This window comes from Pseudophryne corroboree, chromosome 4 (genome assembly GCF_028390025.1).
Source record: "Pseudophryne corroboree isolate aPseCor3 chromosome 4, aPseCor3.hap2, whole genome shotgun sequence".
Taxonomy (NCBI): Eukaryota; Metazoa; Chordata; class Amphibia; order Anura; family Myobatrachidae; genus Pseudophryne; species Pseudophryne corroboree.
The window spans coordinates 397,873,067-397,890,661 of record NC_086447.1 but is presented as its reverse complement, the minus strand read 5'-3'; the positions used below and the strand labels follow the sequence as shown (position 1 = coordinate 397,890,661).

At 45.5% G+C, this 17,595-nt stretch overlaps 1 protein-coding gene across 5 annotated transcripts in view; it reads right to left on the bottom strand.

The window, feature by feature from the left end:
* The window catches only part of ZNF451 (zinc finger protein 451), a 319,768-nt gene that overhangs the window by 112,492 nt on the left and 189,681 nt on the right, over positions 1–17,595 (bottom strand). For 4 of the 5 annotated variants that reach the window (XM_063916730.1, XM_063916734.1, XM_063916732.1 and 1 more), the window contains 2 exons: positions 1,962–3,604; positions 1,293–1,391 (listed from right to left, as the gene is read on the bottom strand). In XM_063916730.1, coding sequence (XP_063772800.1) covers positions 1,293–1,391; positions 1,962–3,604 — 1,742 coding nt within the window. The remainder of the gene's footprint in view (positions 1–1,292; positions 1,392–1,961; positions 3,605–17,595) is intronic. The other variant, XM_063916733.1, reaches the window with a different exon arrangement.

Sequence of the window (17,595 nt, the reverse complement as noted above, 5' to 3'; positions counted from 1 at the left end):
CATTGTGCCCCACATACAGCGTACATCATACTACTACACAAGTGTCAGTTTTCCCATATATGCACTGTGCCCTTGTATGGATCACCTCCCACAGTGTAACCTTCGAAGTGCGTCCAACATGGCTGCCTCATCTGGTACACTTGTGGATGGGATGAAAAATACATAGACCTGGTGGTTTTGTTGGAACCCTACTCTGAACTTTAGGACTCTGAAATCACCCCTATTTTGTGCCATCTCTTCTAGTGGTAGACTATTCCATCCTAGGTAATCCTACGCTGTGCGCCCAAGATGGCTGCCACACCTGGTACCTCGTGAGGGTGGAATACACAACCCTTGGAAGATATATCCCAAAATGCCTACACCAACCCAGCATTATGCTTTCTGTGTGCTTAAGGTTTTCTTTTATGTCTGTGTGGCTCATCTATTGCTGTATTACTTAAATCCTCTGTATTATGTGCATTGTTTTTGAGGTCTGTAAAGCGCCTTGAGTCCTGCTGGAAAAAGAGCGCTATACAAATAAAATTATTATTATTTTTATTATTATTATTATAAGGAAGACGTATAACCTAAAACAGATGAAGAAATGTTATAGTTGCAAACAAAGTTATTACTTAACTGCAAACTTATCTTAAAATCTAGCATTGTGTACTAGAAAACATAGTAATAGGAGGCATCAGATGATTTAAGTAGAGGTGTGGTGACAATGCCTCTCCCCTGCAAGACCTCATTCACACGTGCTGGGAAGGACAGAGTAAGGACAATATACCGCTGCCATTATGAACCAGGGCGGCTGCACAGTAAAGCAGAGTAGTATTCCTGGGTGTAGATTTACTGTAGCTTCTAAAATTGAAAAGTGTCTGTATTGCCCATAGCAACCAGATTCTAGCTATCATTTCCCTGCTGCATCTGAAAAAATGATAGACTCTAATTGGATGTTAAGAGCGACAACACCACTTTTTATTATCAGAAGCTTTAGTAAGTCTTAACATTGGTGGCTCTGGAGGACTCTGTGAAAAAGGGTAGCCAGAGGTAATAACACGCAGGATTTAGTGTTAGAACAGTGAGTTCCATCAAATACCAGCATTTTAAGATCTGGAAGGCATCTGAATGAAAAGCAGGAAAACTAAACCAAGGTTTACAATTACTACGTGAAAATGGCCTGCGTGCTTTGAACGCAAAAAGCAGTTTCTTGGTAGTCTGTAAGCCATTGCAACTAAATTACTTTCCAGTAAGAGTTTAACCAGCAAAATGTGCATTTGTTAACTTTATACACTTTCAAAGCAAAGGGGTACCTGTATCCATGGGTTGTATTTCTACTGCTTCCACTTCTGGCTTGATGTTCGGAGGTACAGATTTTGTGGTCGATACTTTTGGAGTCCCTAAGCAAAAATCTTACAATTAAAGAAAAATAAAAATTACTTAAAATATCTCCATTGGTTTCTCGAATCGTTTCAGGATTCTGTTTTATTATCACAATATTTCAAAATAGGTATCACAAATATTAATAGGCTGACATGTTGGCAGATTCCATTACCAGGAAATTACTACATTAATCCATGCCTGGCCACTGATAGACTGTTTCCAATAAAAATATTTTTCTCCTTCATACACTTCATTCAGCATAGCTGAACTGTGTTACTAATACTTTGGGCAGAACCTAGAGATGAAGCTATCAGGAGTTCTGGTGCAGGAAACTGAGGATACAGTGGCGTTCCTTAGGTCACCAGGATGCATTACTTATTCACCATGGCAATGGGAATAGATGAAGACCTGCACTGATGACACTGCTCAGGAGCGAATCCTAACCTGAATTAAACAGCTAATGTAATAATTTGAATGTGGTTTCCAGCACTAGGGCATTATAGTGTTATTGTGAATGGACTGGTTAGAGTGCTAAACAAAATGTATTTTTCACAATAGGTAAAAACAATCATATCTGCAAGGTAAAAAGAGTAAAATACCTATATCAGCATGTTGTGGGTCCAAGGTTTTCACATCTGTTTTGCACTGCGCAGATGGTGAAGCACACTTCCCAGTTGAGACTGCTAGAGATCTGCCTTGAGCCTCAAAATGCGGCCTTTTGGTATGGACAGCGTCTCCTGGCTTTTTATTTACACATGAACCACTGGCGGTAAACTGAAACACCTCATTGCTGGTACCGCAGGTTCCAAAAAGATTGTTAATGCAGGGTTTTTCCAGAAAACAGTGCAGGGTGTGATAATGGCTTTGGGCTCCGCTTGCACAGGTAAAAGACTTGGAACATATGCTGCACTTTACAACAAAATTCTTACTGCTAGACTCTTGACTTTGCTTACAGCAATGGCTACTTAGGCCTTCACGTGTTTGGTCTGTTGCGGAACATAAACAGCAACTATACCACAATTTGCCTGTTGCAAACAATTTAACCAAACAGAGGCTGTTGCTTTCTTTTCTTTGTGCTTTGTTAGGATAATTTACTAGACAGCCACATGTCAGAGAGTTTTCGTTCCCAATGACGGTTGTTGATGACACTTCTGGACTTTTAGAAGGGGACTGACTCTGATTTGGCACAAATCCATAATCCAAACTGTGGAAGCTCTCATAGTGGGCCAGAAAGTCATTCTCTTGATCAAAGTGGAGATCTTCACAAAGGCCACAAAAATATTTCACCTTGATGGTTCCGTCATGTTGAAGTTGACAATGTCTGAGTAATGTTTCTAGTTTGTGAAAGCGTTTGTTACAGGTGTCACAGCAGTATTTGTGGAACTGATGGATGTTCAGGGACTTGCAGTGTTTTTGAACACTGTCTTCCAAATCAAACATCTCTTCGCAAATGTGGCATTGCCACATGCCTTCACACTGTTGGGATGACGACGACGACGATGGTGTTTCTTTGTCAGGTATTTCACGTGGATATTGTGTCTGTGAAGATGTGGATAACTCCTCCAACACTTCTTGTTCGTAGTAAAATGAATGACCTCCATGGCAGTCTGAAACATGTGCCATCACCTGTTCTATTCTTGTTAGTTCAATACTGCATATTTGGCACCAAAAGCGGAAATTGTTTAAATGTGCTCCCCCATGGAATCTGCTCATATGCAGGTGAATAATGCCCAAGTCTTCAGCAAGCTTGCCGCAGACCAAACATTTGTGAGAGATCCTATTGGCTATCATTATATGTTTTCCAGCAGCATGCTCAGTTGAAAATTGCTGATGACATTCACAAAACCATGCTGTGACTGCATTACTGTTCCTCTTTATTGCAGGACAGCCATTAATATTTTCGTTTCGTGTCTTACACTTTAGTGTGTCTCTTGGATCGTTACAGTCACTTAAAGTTCTCTTAAGCATGCAAGGCTTTAGTCTGGCATTTGTGGCCAAGAAGCAGTAGTCAGAAGGGGTTTTATTTCCTTCATTGATGTAGCAAAATGCCTGAATGGATTGCTCTATAGATGAGATTACTTTTACTTTGTGATTAGTTTTTTCAATGTGTTTTGCAATGCTAGCGTCTGAAACTAATGCTTGTTTACAAGGAAGACAATATGCTTTCAGTCGGAAGACTGCTGCCACATCAGCTACGCTCTTTTCTGAAAAGGAAGTGGGACCAGCTTTTCGACATCGTGTTCTAGGAAAAACAAAGAGAACTAAATAAAGATTGTAAAATAGCATAATAATACTTTCATGTACCACTGTTTCGCCAAAAAGTACAGTACAACGTGTAAAGGCCTCAAACTGTTCCAAGAATATTGTTGCTGGTAACAGGTTTCCAATGTAAGTGGCACTAAGGCTTGATTCTGCCTGTGCTTATGAGAATCACACACTAAATGCTCTCTGATATGTATAGATGTTTGAATACATTTTTTAGTCACTCTGCTAATCTCCAAAGCACACCGCCTGCTCCCTAGATGCCTCCAATATTAACACACACTCCCAGCCTTTCCTATCAGCTGAACTCTTGTCAGTAGTTGCTCTGGCTAGAAACACCAAAGGAGACTCTCCCCGGCCACAGGTGTGCAGGCACAATGCACAGCTGTCTGTTGCTCCTCCAGCTGTGCCAGGAGTCCAGGTAAGAGATATAGGCCCAGATGAATTAAGCCTTAACAAAAGATAAAGTAGAGACCGATAAAAAGTGATAAATGACCAGCCAATCAGATTCCTAACTTTCTCTCTTGTTAAGGCTCAATACATTTGGGCCAGTGTGACAGACGTGCATATTGGGTCCAGAATGCACTGTGGATGTTACGATGACTTAAACTATCCGTCGGTGATGAGCCTTATTATATATATATATATATATATATATATATATATATATATATATATATAAATATACACAGGTTGAGTATCCCTTATCCAAAATGTTTGGGACCAGAGGTATTTTGGATATGGGATTTTTCCGTATTTTGGAATAATTGCATACCATAATGAGATATCATGGTGATGGGACCTAAGTCTAAGCACAGAATGCATTTATGTTACATATACACCTTATACACAGCCTGAAGGTCATTTTAGACAATATTTTTTATAACTTTGTGCATTAAACAAAGTGTGTGTACATTCACACAAATCATTTATGTTTCATATACACCTTATACACACAGCCTGAAGGTCATTTAATACAATATTATTAATAACTTTGTGTATTAAACAAAGTTTGTGTACATTGAGCCATCAAAAAACAAAGGTTTCACTATTTCACTCTCACTCAAAAAAGTCCGTATTTCGGAATATTCCGTATTTCGGAATATTTGGATATGGGATACTCAACCTGTATATATATATATATATATATATATATATAGTTAAATATATATATATATATATATATATATATATATATAGTTAAATATATATATATAGTTAAATATATATATATAGTTAAATATGGATCAGTATGATTAGCCGGCGCTTGGAATCCTAGTGTTCGTAATACCGACGCCAGGTTCCAGATTGTTAGTAAGCTGACGGGTGAGTAAGGGGTATTCCCCACTCTCCCTAATTCTCTAACCCTCCCGGCAGTCTAGTCCTAACCTCCTCCCCTTGGTGCCTAACCCTAACCCCCCCACCCAATAGGTGCCTCACCCTAACCCCCCCATCCCTGCTGCCTATAACCTAGGCCTCCCCCCCCCCCCCAGTCTAACGCTAACCTTCCGAGGGGGGTGACTAACCCTAACCCCATGGAATGCAGTCTAAACCTAACCCTCCACACCCACACCCTAAAACTAACCTTCACGGTAACTGACCGCACATTCTAACTAGTCATGGTAACTGACCGCGGCTAATTGGATATACTCCTTTGCATTGAAAACAAAATCCTGTGCGGTCACAGCCCAGCATCTTTAGTATACTGAGCTGTGCTTTGCTGCATCTGCAATTCGAAAAAAAATATGCAAAATTGAATGAAAAGAAAAAAAATAGGATTTTAATTACCTACCGGTAAATCCTTTTCTCGTAGTCCGTAGAGGATACTGGTGTTCCATTTAGTACCATAGGGTATAGACTGGTTCACTAGGAGCCATGCGCACTTTAAGAATTTGATAGTGTGGGCTGGCTCCTCCGTCTATGCCCCTCCTACCAGACTCAGTCTAGGAAACTGTGCACGAGGAGACGGACATACTTTGAGAGAAGGATAGATAAAGATAGTGGTGAGATTCCGAACCAGCACACACGCCAAAACAGAGGAAAGCTGTGCTAACCCAATTTTAAACAGGAACAGCAACAGCTTAACCAACAATACTTAACCAAGTAACAGTTCAGGAAAAACGAAGCACCGGGCGGGCGCCCAGTATCCTCTAAGGACTTTAAAATCCTATTTTCTCTTACGTCCTAGAGGATACTGGAGTTCCATTTAGTACCATGGGGATGTACCAAAGCTCCCAAACCGTGTGGGAGTGTGCCGAGGTTCCTGCAGAGCTGATTGACCAAACTGAAGGTCCTCAGAGGCCAAAGTATGGAACTTGTAGAACTTAGAAAACGTGTTCGAACCAGACCAAGTAGCCGATCGGCAAAGCTGTACAGCCGAGACACCCCGAGCAGCCACCCAGGAAGAACCCACTGACCTAGTAGAGTGGGCTTGTACAGATTTTGGAAACGGCAAACCTGCCGTGGAATAAGCATGCTGGATAGTGAGCCTGATCCAGCGTGCAATTGTCTGCTTTGAAGCAGGACACCCAATTTTATTGGGATCATAGAGAACGAACAGCGACAAGCTGTCCTCTTTATGTATACCTCCAAAGCCCTCACAACATCCAAATACTTTGAAGTAGCGGAAGTGTCGGTGATAACCGGAACCACAATAGGTTGGTTGATGTGATACGCAGACACCACTTTCGGAAGAAAATGCTGATGAGTTCTGAGTTGAACTCTGTCCTCATGGAAAATTAAATAGGGGCTCTTGTGAGACAAAGCCCCCAGCTCCGACGCACGTCTTGCTGAAGAAAAGGTCAACAGTGTCACGGTCTTCCACGTAAGATATTTTACGTCCACCTCCTGCAATGGTTCAAACCAGTCCGATTGGAGAAACTGCAGCACCAAATTGAGATTCCAAGGTGCCGTGGGAGGCACAAAGGGAGGTTGGATGCGCAGAACCCCTTTCAAAAATGTCTGGACCTTAGGGAGAGAAGCCAATTGTTTCTAAAAGAAAATGGACAAGGCCGAAATCTGGACTTTTATGGAGTCCAGACGTAGGCCCACATTCACACCTGCCTGCAGAAAAAAAATTAAAATCAGGAAACGCCCCAGGTGAAATTCCACCGCAGAATAAGTTCTGCTCTCACACCAAGAGACTTATTTCTTCTAAATACGGTGGTAATGTTCAGACATTAACCCCTTCCTGGCTTGGCTCATAGCCGGGATAACGGTTACGGATCCCTCTTCTGGCTAGAATCGGCCGTTCAACTTCCATGCCGTCAAACGTAGCCGTGGTAAGTCCTGATAGACGAACGGGCCCTATTACAGAAGATGCTCGCGAAGAGGTAGAGGCCATGGATCTTCGAGGAGCATCTCCAAAAGGTCTGAGTACCAGGCCCTTCTTGGCCAGTCTGGAGCAATGAGTATTGCTTGAACCTTTTCCCTTTTTATTCTTTTGAGAATACTTGGGATCAGAGAAAGTGGAGGAAACACGTACACCACCTGATAGACCCATGGAGTCGTCAGAGAATCTACTGCCACTGCCTGTGGCTATCTCGACCTGGAACAATACCGCTTGAGCTTCTTGTTGAGACGAGAGGCCATCGTGTCTATTTGTGGATATCCCCACCGACGTGTCAAGCACCTAAACACTTCCGGGTGAAGGCCCCACTACCCCGAGTGCAGGTCGTGTCTATTGAGGAAGTCTGCTTCCCAGTTGTCTACTCCCGGAATGAAGACCGCTGACAACGCCACAGCGTTTTTTTCCTGCCCAGAGGAGAATTCTTGACACCTCTGACATTGCTGCTCTGCTTTTCGTTCTGCCCTGTCGGTTTATGTACGTCACTGCCGGCACATTATCTGACTGGACATGAATGGCCCGATCCTGAAGAAGTAATAGGCATGCAGAAGGGCGTTGTATATGGCCCTGAGTTCCAGGATGTTGATTGGAAGGATGACTTCCTGACTTGACCATCTTCCTTGAAACTGCACCCCCCCCCTGGGTGACCACTCCCCAACCTCTGAGGCTTGCGTCCGTGGTTAACAGGATCCAGTCCTGAATTCTGAACCTCCGACGAGGTGAGAAATCTGTAGCCACACCAGTCGGATCCTCTAGTGCATGTGAAGATGCGATCCAGACCATTTGTTCAACAGATCGAGCTGGAAGGGTCTTGCGTGAAACCGTCCATATTGAAGCGCCTCGTAAGAGGCCACCAGTTTCCCCAGAAGGCGAATGCATAGATGATATCCGGGTTGGCTTCAGGACATCCCGAACCATCGACTGGATTACCAATGCATTTTCAAATGGAAGGAACACTTTCTGCGACTCCATGTCCAGTATCATTCCCAGGAATGGGAGCCTCCGTGTTGGCTCTAGGTGAGATTTCGGAAGGTTCAGAATCCACCCGTGTTCCTGGAGAAGTTTGGTTGAGAGGCCAATGCAGTCCAGCAACCTCTCCCCGAACGGCGCCTTTATCAGAAGATCATCCAGGTACGGGATTATGTTCACTCCTTGCGTAAACTTCATCTCTGCCATCGCTTTGGTGAACACGCTCGGTGCCGTGGAGAGACCAAATGGCAGGGCCTGGAACTGGTAGTGACAGTTCTGCAGTGCAAACCGTAGATAAGCCTGATGAGGCAGCCAGATCAAAATGTGAAGGTACGCATTCTTGATATCCAGAGACACTAGGAATTCCCCTTCCTCCAGACCTGAGATCACCGCTCTCAAAGAAAACATCTTGAACTTGAACACTTTTAAGAACGGGTTCAAGTACTTGAGGTTCAGAATTGGTCGTACCGACCCGTCCGGTTTCGGTACTACAAACAAGTTGGAATAGTACCCCTCGTTTTGCAGATGAGGTGGAACTGGAACAATTACTTGAGTCTTTACCAGTTTTTGGATGGCCTGCTGTAAAGTTATACTTGCCTCTTGTGAAGCTGGTAAGCCTGATTTGAAGAATCTGTGAGGTGGGAGCTCTTGGAACTCCAGTCTGTATCCCTGGGAAATAAGATCTAAGACCCAGGGATGAACTTGACTAGATGTGACTCAAGAATTTTAATCGGGCTCCCATGTGACAGTCCTCCAGGCATCGTGGTCCACCGTCATGCTGAAGGCTTTGAGGAAGCAGAGCCTGAACTCTACTCCTGAGCACCTGCAGTTGCTGGTTTTTGCGGTTCACCTCTTGCGCCTCTGGAGGCCGTAGAAGCACCTTAAACTTGGCTGTCCGAAAGCAATGTAAATTTGAAGCTGAACAAGGTTTCCTGGCTGGGGGAGCTGCGGAAGGAAGATATGTAGACTTACCCGTAGTAGCTTTGGAGATCCATTTGTCTAGTTTGTCTCCAAACAAGGCCTCTCCTGTGAATGGTAGGCCTTCCACGCCTTTCCTGGAGTCTGCATCAGCAGTCCACTGGCGTAGCCACAAACCCCTGCGTGCTGACACTATCATAGCGGTATTGCGTGCATTAAACAAACCAATCTCTTTTATTGCTTCCACTATAAAGTTTGCCGAGTCCTGTATATGCTGCAGGAGTAAAACAACATCCCCCCTAGACAAGGAATCGAACCCCTCAATTAGGTTAAATGGCTTTCGTGATCCACGCACATGCTATAGTGGGTCTCTGGGCCACCCCAGCAGCTGTGTACAATGATTTGAGTGTAGTCTCAATTTTACGATCAGCCGTATCTTTTAGTGAGGCTGCACAAGAGACAGGCAATACAATTTTTCATGACAGTCTAGAGACTGATGTGTACACCATCGCTGGATTTTCCCATTTTTTCCTATTCTGCAGAGGAAAAGGAAAATATGAGAGCAACCTTGTAGGGATTTTACATTTCTTATCGGGATTAACCCACGGTTCTTCAAACAGGGTATTCAATTCCTTTGACGCAGGAAAAGTGACTGAGGACTTCTTTTTTACATTAAAATAAGATTCCTCACACTCCTCTGACACCTTATCAGCAATTTGCAGAAAATCTCTGATAGCCTCTATAAGAGCCTCTATTCCTTGTGACAGAGTAGCATCCCCCCACTCCAAATCCAACTCACCCTCCTCCATGTCTGACCCGTCAGCGTTAGACTGCAGGATATGGACCAGAGATCGTTTTTGCGGACAAATGGGAGGGGATTGAGACGCTGGTTTGGGGACTGAGTATCTATTCATAAACTCATCCACAGTCTGTCTTAAGTATTGCGTCTCTTTCTCATTGCGGGATAGTTTTGTAGAAATATTTGAGATAATTCCCTTAATGGAATTAACCCACTCCGGTTCAGCCCCGCTATTCTGGGAAGGTGCACTGCCCTGAGTACCCAGTAGTGAGCCCCCTGGTGAAGAGGAACACTCCGCTGTACAAGAAACACACTCTGCCTGACAATGTAAATGTGACTGCACACACACACAGGAAAAGGTTAAGCACAATTAACCCACAAAGAGCCCTTCAGGAAGAGACAGTTATTTTGAGCCAGCCCCCACCGCGCCCTTATCGCTAATGCCAAGCTTAGCCGGGTCGCAGACTAAGTTCACCTTTAGGGGACGAAGGGGAAGATGTATTAAGCCTGGAGAAGTTATAAACCAGTGATAAATGCAAGGTGATAATGCACCAGCCAATCAGCTCCTGTTAATTTAAATATTGGAGCTGATTGGCTGGTGCGTTTATCACCTCTTACTTATCACTGGTTTATCACTTCCTTATGCCTTCTCCAGGCTAATACTTCAGCCCCCCAGTACACTAATAATCGATCCCCCTCCGCTATGACCCCCTGGTACCGCTGAGGTAATCTGGAGTCTCTCCGGAGTAGCTGCGCGTCCCTGTCAGTCAGCGTCTGTGTCCACTGCAGAGGGAAAATGGCGCTGATGAGCTGCTGAATCAGTTCATAGTGAAGGCCCCGCCCCTTCAATGGTGCTTTTTTTTTTTAATACTGGCTGAGGCAATCTGGTACTTAAAATGGAGAGAAAACCATTTTAAGGCTGTTTTGCAGTGTGGGTACTGTGTACAGTGTACTGAGAAGCAGTTGTGTACAGTGTCTGGAGACGCATTCCGTCCCGGTTAGAAGCCATGCATCTCCGTACCCTCATGCCGCCATAATGGCCCGCGACCTGCTAGCCATATTGCCGGCTTAGTACTCACCACTCTTCATTCTTCTGGCTCTGTTAGGGGTGGCGGCGTGCTGCGGGAATGTACGCTCGCCGTGGTGGGGTTTGCGAATAGTTCCCTCAGGAGCTCAGTGTCCTGTCAGCGGGGAACGGGACCATTAACACCCCCCTTCCCCCCTAAGTCCCACGAAGCAGATAGGCTGGTGCCAACCATCCCTGCCTGAAAATTACATAAAATAAATGCAGAAAACTCTTCAGGAGCTTCCTTCAGCGTGACCAGGCACTTTTTCTAAACTGAGTCTGGTAGGAGGGGCATAGAGGGAGGAGCCAGCCCACACCATCAAATTCTTAAAGTGCCCATGGCTCCTAGTGGACCCATCTATACCCCATGGTACTAAATGGAACCCCATTATCCTCTAGGACGCAAGTGAAAAGGACTATACACTACCCCACTCGGAAATGCTCTGTGTGCCAGACGTCTCACACTGTACGGCGTATTTAGGCTAGGTGTGTGAAGAGACATCAATCTGTACAGTATGTATACGCAGAAGGGCTAGAATGGCAGGGACACTAAATAGGGTCTCTTCACTGCTGCATGAGAGATCCATCCACATCATTTAAGAGGGTGTGGTATGAAAAGTCAACATTCAGAATGTCAACGGTAGGAATGTTGACATGGACATTCGGTCGAAAAGCATTAAAAGTAGACATCTAACATGTCAACACCAGAAAGTTGACATACAAATCTGTTCTCATTCATCGTAGCTACAGTCATGCCAAACAGCCCCTCTTGGCACGCCTGGTCACGTGTGAATCTTCTTGCACTAGGCGTCTGAGGTCCCCCGGGAGTATCTGATGTGCGTTTTGCCACAACTAATTGACCAAAGAGTCAGTGTGACTATTAATATGCCTGACCTCAAATACAAAAATTAATTCTGAATAGAGCACATTTGGAATCAGTACAGTACCACTCCCAAACCTTAATGCTTGCCTCATGACAGAAGAGATCGTACAGGATGCTACTGTCTAAATCTTAATACCAATCCTGGTAATAATAAACTGCTTTCACATTTGAAATAATGTCATTACTTCTTGTTGGTTGAGTGATTTGTGTAATTCAATCCACAGATATATTGAAATCTTCCATAATTAGTACCCCATATCTCATTTGTTAATACTCTGCTCAATTCCTGATCTTGTTCTGGTGGTATAAAAATTCTTTTAATTTGAAAAACCAATTACCAGTTTCTAGAGTCAGCCACTCTAAATTCAGTGTCTACATATAAAAGCAAAGTCCACTCCCCTTTTTTCCCAACTCAGTCTTTGCTAAACAGGTAAGAAATCAGGAGTAACCAAGGAAATGGTCAGGTTATCACGTTCTATGACACCATAATCATTAGGAGATCTAAACATGTTGGGCATAAAACATGGGGGACACAGGAAGACCATGGGTTTAGAAGGATCTCTCCCTGGTGCAGGAGCAATCTGGAAACAACATTTTGTGGGCAGAGTCCTCCTCTTCTCATCCCATAGTTCTTTGTTTCCTTTCATTTTGGGCTTGTAATTGTTGCTTAATTAATTTTCCCCTCTTGTACTAAACTCCACTGAACTGTGTGGTCTGCGCCTGCCCTCATAGTTTTTCTTGACAATAATCACCTGGTTGTGGAATGGTAACAATTGGAACAGCTTTGTAGCCCTGTTTCTTTCATTGTGGTAAAGACAGGCTGGCTGCTGTCTTCCCTTTCTTCAGATGTGTTCTGCTCTGCAGGGTGTCCGATGGATGATCCTGTGGGGCAACTTACTTGTACATGTAGCCCCACTCTGCCAGATGGAGACAAGTGCATCTCTCATTAGTCTTTCCCCTGCTTACAGCAGCCATTTTCCCTGTCTGGGGATTGCCAACAGTAGTATGTTGTGATGTACATTGTTTATCTAGCAGGCTGAGTATTGCTGCACAAGTGGAGGGATAAATTATACGTGTGTGTGTGTGTGTGTGTGTGTGTGTGTGTGTGTGTGTGTGTGTGTGTGTGTGTGTGTCAGAGAGAGAGAGAGATTTTCTATGCATCTCTTATTGCTTCATGTCCTTGTTTTTCAACCTGGGCTGGACAGATTCTTGCCCTGCTATCTTCCAAGTGAATGACTGTTCTTCTCTTTATGAAGCTGATAGGCAGGACGGTTTCCTGCTTCACAGCAATTCAAATGAAGATGTTCAGCTACAACTGCTTGCATGAATTTAAATTTGGTAATCCAGTGCTCCTGATTTTACAGGCAATATGTCAGTCACTTTGGTGACTCAACTGTGTAGGGTCCTGTGAAACTTTGAGTGGATTAAAGTGATCACGGAAGTCAGTCTGCAGGAAATGACTGCGGTGACTCTGGACCTTCGTCTGCATGTGTTTTGGATGCAAAACAAGGAAAAGGCTGCAATAAATACATCTTGGCACTAGGGACTGTCCTTCAGACTTTGGCATACATTTGAGGGAGCTCCCTCCAGATCCTATTGGACAATGCCGTGGTGTTATATACACTAACCACAAAGGTGAGACCCACTGTTCCATGGAAATAGTAGAAGCCACAAATTACTTTTGAGGGAAAGAAAAATAAGAATTTACTCACCGGTAATTCTATTTCTCGTAGTCCGTAGTGGATGCTGGGAACTCCGTAAGGACCATGGGGAATAGACGGGCTCCGCAGGAGACTGGGCACTCTAAAAGAAAGATTAGGTACTATCTGGTGTGCACTGGCTCCTTCCTCTATGCCCCTCCTCCAGACCTCAGTTAGGGAAACTGTGCCCGGAAGAGCTGACACAACAAGGAAAGGATTTGGAATCCCGGGTAAGACTCATTCCAGCCACACCAATCACACTGTATAACTTGTGATAACCATACCCAGTTAACAGTATGAACAACAACTGAGCCTCCTTGTACGGATGGCTCATAATAATAACCCTTTAGTGAAGCAATAACTATATACATGTATTGCAGAGAGTCCGCACTTGGGACGGGCGCCCAGCATCCACTACGAACTTCGAGAAATAGAATTACCGGTGAGTAAATTCTTATTTTCTCTGACGTCCTAGTGGATGCTGGGAACCGTAAGGACCATGGGGATTATACCAAAGTTCCCAAACGGGCGGGAGAGTGCGGATGACTCTGCAGCACCGAATGAGCAAACTCAAGGTCCTCCTCAGCCAGGGTATCAAACTTGTAGAACTTGTAGAAAATGTGTTTGAACTTGACCAAGTAGCAGCTCGGCAAAGCTGTAATGCCGAGACCCCTCGGGCAGCCGCCCAAGAAGAGCCCACCTTCCTTGTGGAATGGGCTTTTACTGATTTAGGATGCGGCAGTCCAGCCGCAGAATGTGCTTGCTGAATCGTGCAACAGATCCAGCGAGCAATAGTTTGCTTTGAAGCAGGAGCACCCAGCTTGTTGGGTGCATGCAGGATAAATAGCGAGTCAATTTTCCTGACTCCAGCCGTCCTGGAAACATAAATTTTCAAAGCCCGGACTACGTCCAGCAACTTGGAAGCCTCCAAGTCCCGAGTAGCCGCAGGCACCACAATAGGTTGGTTCAAATGAAACGCTGATACCACCTTTGGGAGAAATTGGGGACGAGTCCTCAATTCTGCCCTGTCCATATGGAAGATCAGATACGGGCTTTTACATGACAAAGCCGCCAATTCTGACACACGCCTAGCTGAAGCCAAGGCCAACAGCATGACCACCTTCCACGTGAGATACTTTAGCTCCACGGTCTTAAGTGGCTCAAACCAGTGTGATTTCAGGAAATCCAACACAACATTAAGATCCCAAGGTGCCACTGGAGGCACAAAAGGGGGCTGAATATGCAGCACTCCCTTAACAAACGTCTGAACTTCAGGCAGTGAAGCCAGTTCTTTTTGAAAGAAAATAGACAGGGCCGAAATCTGGACCTTTATGGATCCTAATTTTAGGCCCATAGTCACTCCTGACTGTAGGAAGTGCAGGAATCGACCCAGCTGGAATTCCTCTGTAGGGGCCTTCCTGGTCTCACACCAAGCAACATATTTTCGCCATATACGGTGATAATGTTTTGCTGTCACGTCCTTCCTAGCCTTGATCAGCGTAGGAATAACTTCATCCGGAATGCCCTTTTCCGCTAGGGGTCGGCGTTCAACCGCCATGCCGTCAAACGCAGCCGCGGTAAGTCTTGGAACAGACAGGGCCCCTGCTGTAACAGGTCCTGTCTGAGAGGCAGAGGCCATGGGTCCTCTGAGATAATTTCTTGTAGTTCTGGGTACCAAGTTCTTCTTGGCCAATCCGGAACGATGAGTATAGTTCTTACTCCTCTCTTTCTTACTATCCTCAGTACCTTGGGTATGAGAGGAAGAGGAGGGAACACATAAACCGACTGGTACACCCACGGTGTCATTAGTGCGTCCACAGCTATCGCCTGAGGGTCCCTTGACCTGGCGCAATATTTTTTTAGCTTTTTGTTGAGGCGGGACGCCATCATGTCCACCTGTGGCAGTTCCCAGCGATTTACAAGCTGTGTGAAGACTTCTTGATGAAGTCCCCACTCTCCCGGGTGGAGGTCGTGCCTGCTGAGGAAGTCTGCTTCCCAGTTGTCCACTCCCGGAATGAACACTGCTGACAGTGCTAGCACGTGATTCTCCGCCCATCGAAGAATCCTTGTGGCTTCTGCCATTGCCACCCTGCTTCTTGTGCCGCCCTGGCGTTTTACATGGGCGACCGCCGTGATGTTGTCTGACTGAATCAGTACTGGTTGGTTTTGAAGCAGGGGGCTCTGCTTGCCTCAGGGCGTTGTAAATGGCCCTTAGTTTCAGTATATTTATGTGTAGTGAAGTCTCCAGACTTGACCACTGTCCTTGGAAGTTTCTTCCCTGAGTGACTGCCCCCCATCCTCGGAGGCTTGCATCCGTGGTCACCAGGACCCAGTCCTGTATGCCGAACCTGCGGCCCTCGAGAAGATGAGCACTCTGCAGCCACCACAGCAGAGACACCCTGGCCCTTGGGGACAGGGTGATCAACCGATGCATCTGAAGATGCGATCCGGACCATTTGTCCAACAGATCCCACTGAAAAATCCTTGCATGGAACCTGCCGAAGGGAATTGCTTCGTAAGAAGCCAACATCTTTCCCAGGACTCGCGTGCAGTGATGCACCGACACCTGTTTTGGTTTCAGGAGGTCCCTGACCAGAGATGACAATTCCTGGGCCTTCTCCACCGGGAAAAACACCTTCTTCTGTTCTGTGTCCAGAATCATGCCCAGGAAAAGCAGACGCGTCGCAGGAATCAGCTGCGACTTTGGGATATTCAGAATCCAGCCGTGCTGTTGCAACACTTCCTGAGAGAGTGCTACGCTGACCAACAACTGCTCTCTGGACCTCGCCTTTATGAGGAGATCGTCCAAGTACGGGATAATAATAACTCCCTTCTTCCGAAGGAGTATCATCATTTCGGCCATTACCTTGGTAAATATTCTCGGTGCCGTGGACAGGCCGAACGGCAACGTCTGGAATTGGTAATGACAGTCCTGTACCACAAATCTGAAGTACTCCTGGTGAGGTGGGTAAATGGGACATGCAAGTAAGCATCTTTGATGTCCAGCGACACCATAAAATCCCCCTCTTCCAGGCTTGCAATGACCGCTCTGAGCGATTCCATTTTGAACTTGAATTTCTTTATATAAGTGTTTAAGGACTTTAAATTCAGAATGGGTCTCACCGAACCGTCCGGTTTCGGTACCACAAACATTGTGGAATAGTAACCCCTTCCCTGTTGAAGGAGGGGGACCTTGATTATCACCTGCTGGAGGTACAGCTTGTGAATTGCCGCCAGTACTACCTCCCTTTCCCTGAGAGCAGCTGGCAATGCAGATTTGAGGTAACGGCGAGGGGGAGTCGCCTCGAACTCCAGCTTGTATCCCTGAGATAATTTGTACAGCCCATAGATCCACTTGTGAGCGAACCCACTAGTTGCTGAAGTTTCGGAGACGCGCCCCCACCACACCTGGCTCCGCCTGTGGAGCCCCAAACGTCATGCGGTGGACTTAGTGGAAGCAGGGGAGGTTTTTTGTTCCTGGGAACTGGCTGCCTGGTGCAGCTTCTTTCCTCTACCCTTGGCTCTGGCCAGAAAGGATGCTCCTCTGACCCGCTTGCCTTTCTGAGGCCGAAAGGACTGCACTTGATAATACGGTGCTTTCTTAGGCTGTGAGGGAACCTGAGGCAAAAAAGTCGACTTCCCAGCTGTTGCTGTGGATACGAGGTCCGAGAGAACGTCCCCAAACAATTCCTCACCCTTATAAGGCAAAACCTCCATGTGTTTTTTAGAATCAGCATCACCTGTCCACTGCCGAGTCCATAATACTCTCCTGGCAGAAATGGACATTGCATTAATTCTAGATGCCAGCAGGCAAATGTCCCTCTGGGCATCCCGCATATATAAGACGACGTCTTTTATATGTTCGAGGGTTAGCAAAGCAGTATCCCTGTCGAGGGAATCAATGTTGTCTGACAGGGTATCAGTCCAAGTTGCTGCAGCACTACACATCCAGGCTGAAGCAATGGCAGGTCTCAGTAGAGTACCAGAGTGTGTATACACAGACTTCAGGATAGCTTCCTGCTCATTTAATTCATCAGATGGGGGAAAAGTCACTGGCTGCTTTTTCTCCCCAAACATAATACCCCTCTTGGTGGTAACCGGGTTAATGTCAGAAATGTGCAATACATCTTTCATTGCAGTAATCATGCATCGGATGGCCTTTGTAGACTGTACATTTGTCTCATCCTCATCTACACTGGAGTCAGACTCCGTGTCGACATCTGTGTCTACCATCTGAGCTAGCGGGCGTTTATGAGCCCCAGACGGCTTCTGAGTCACCTGGGCTGGCGC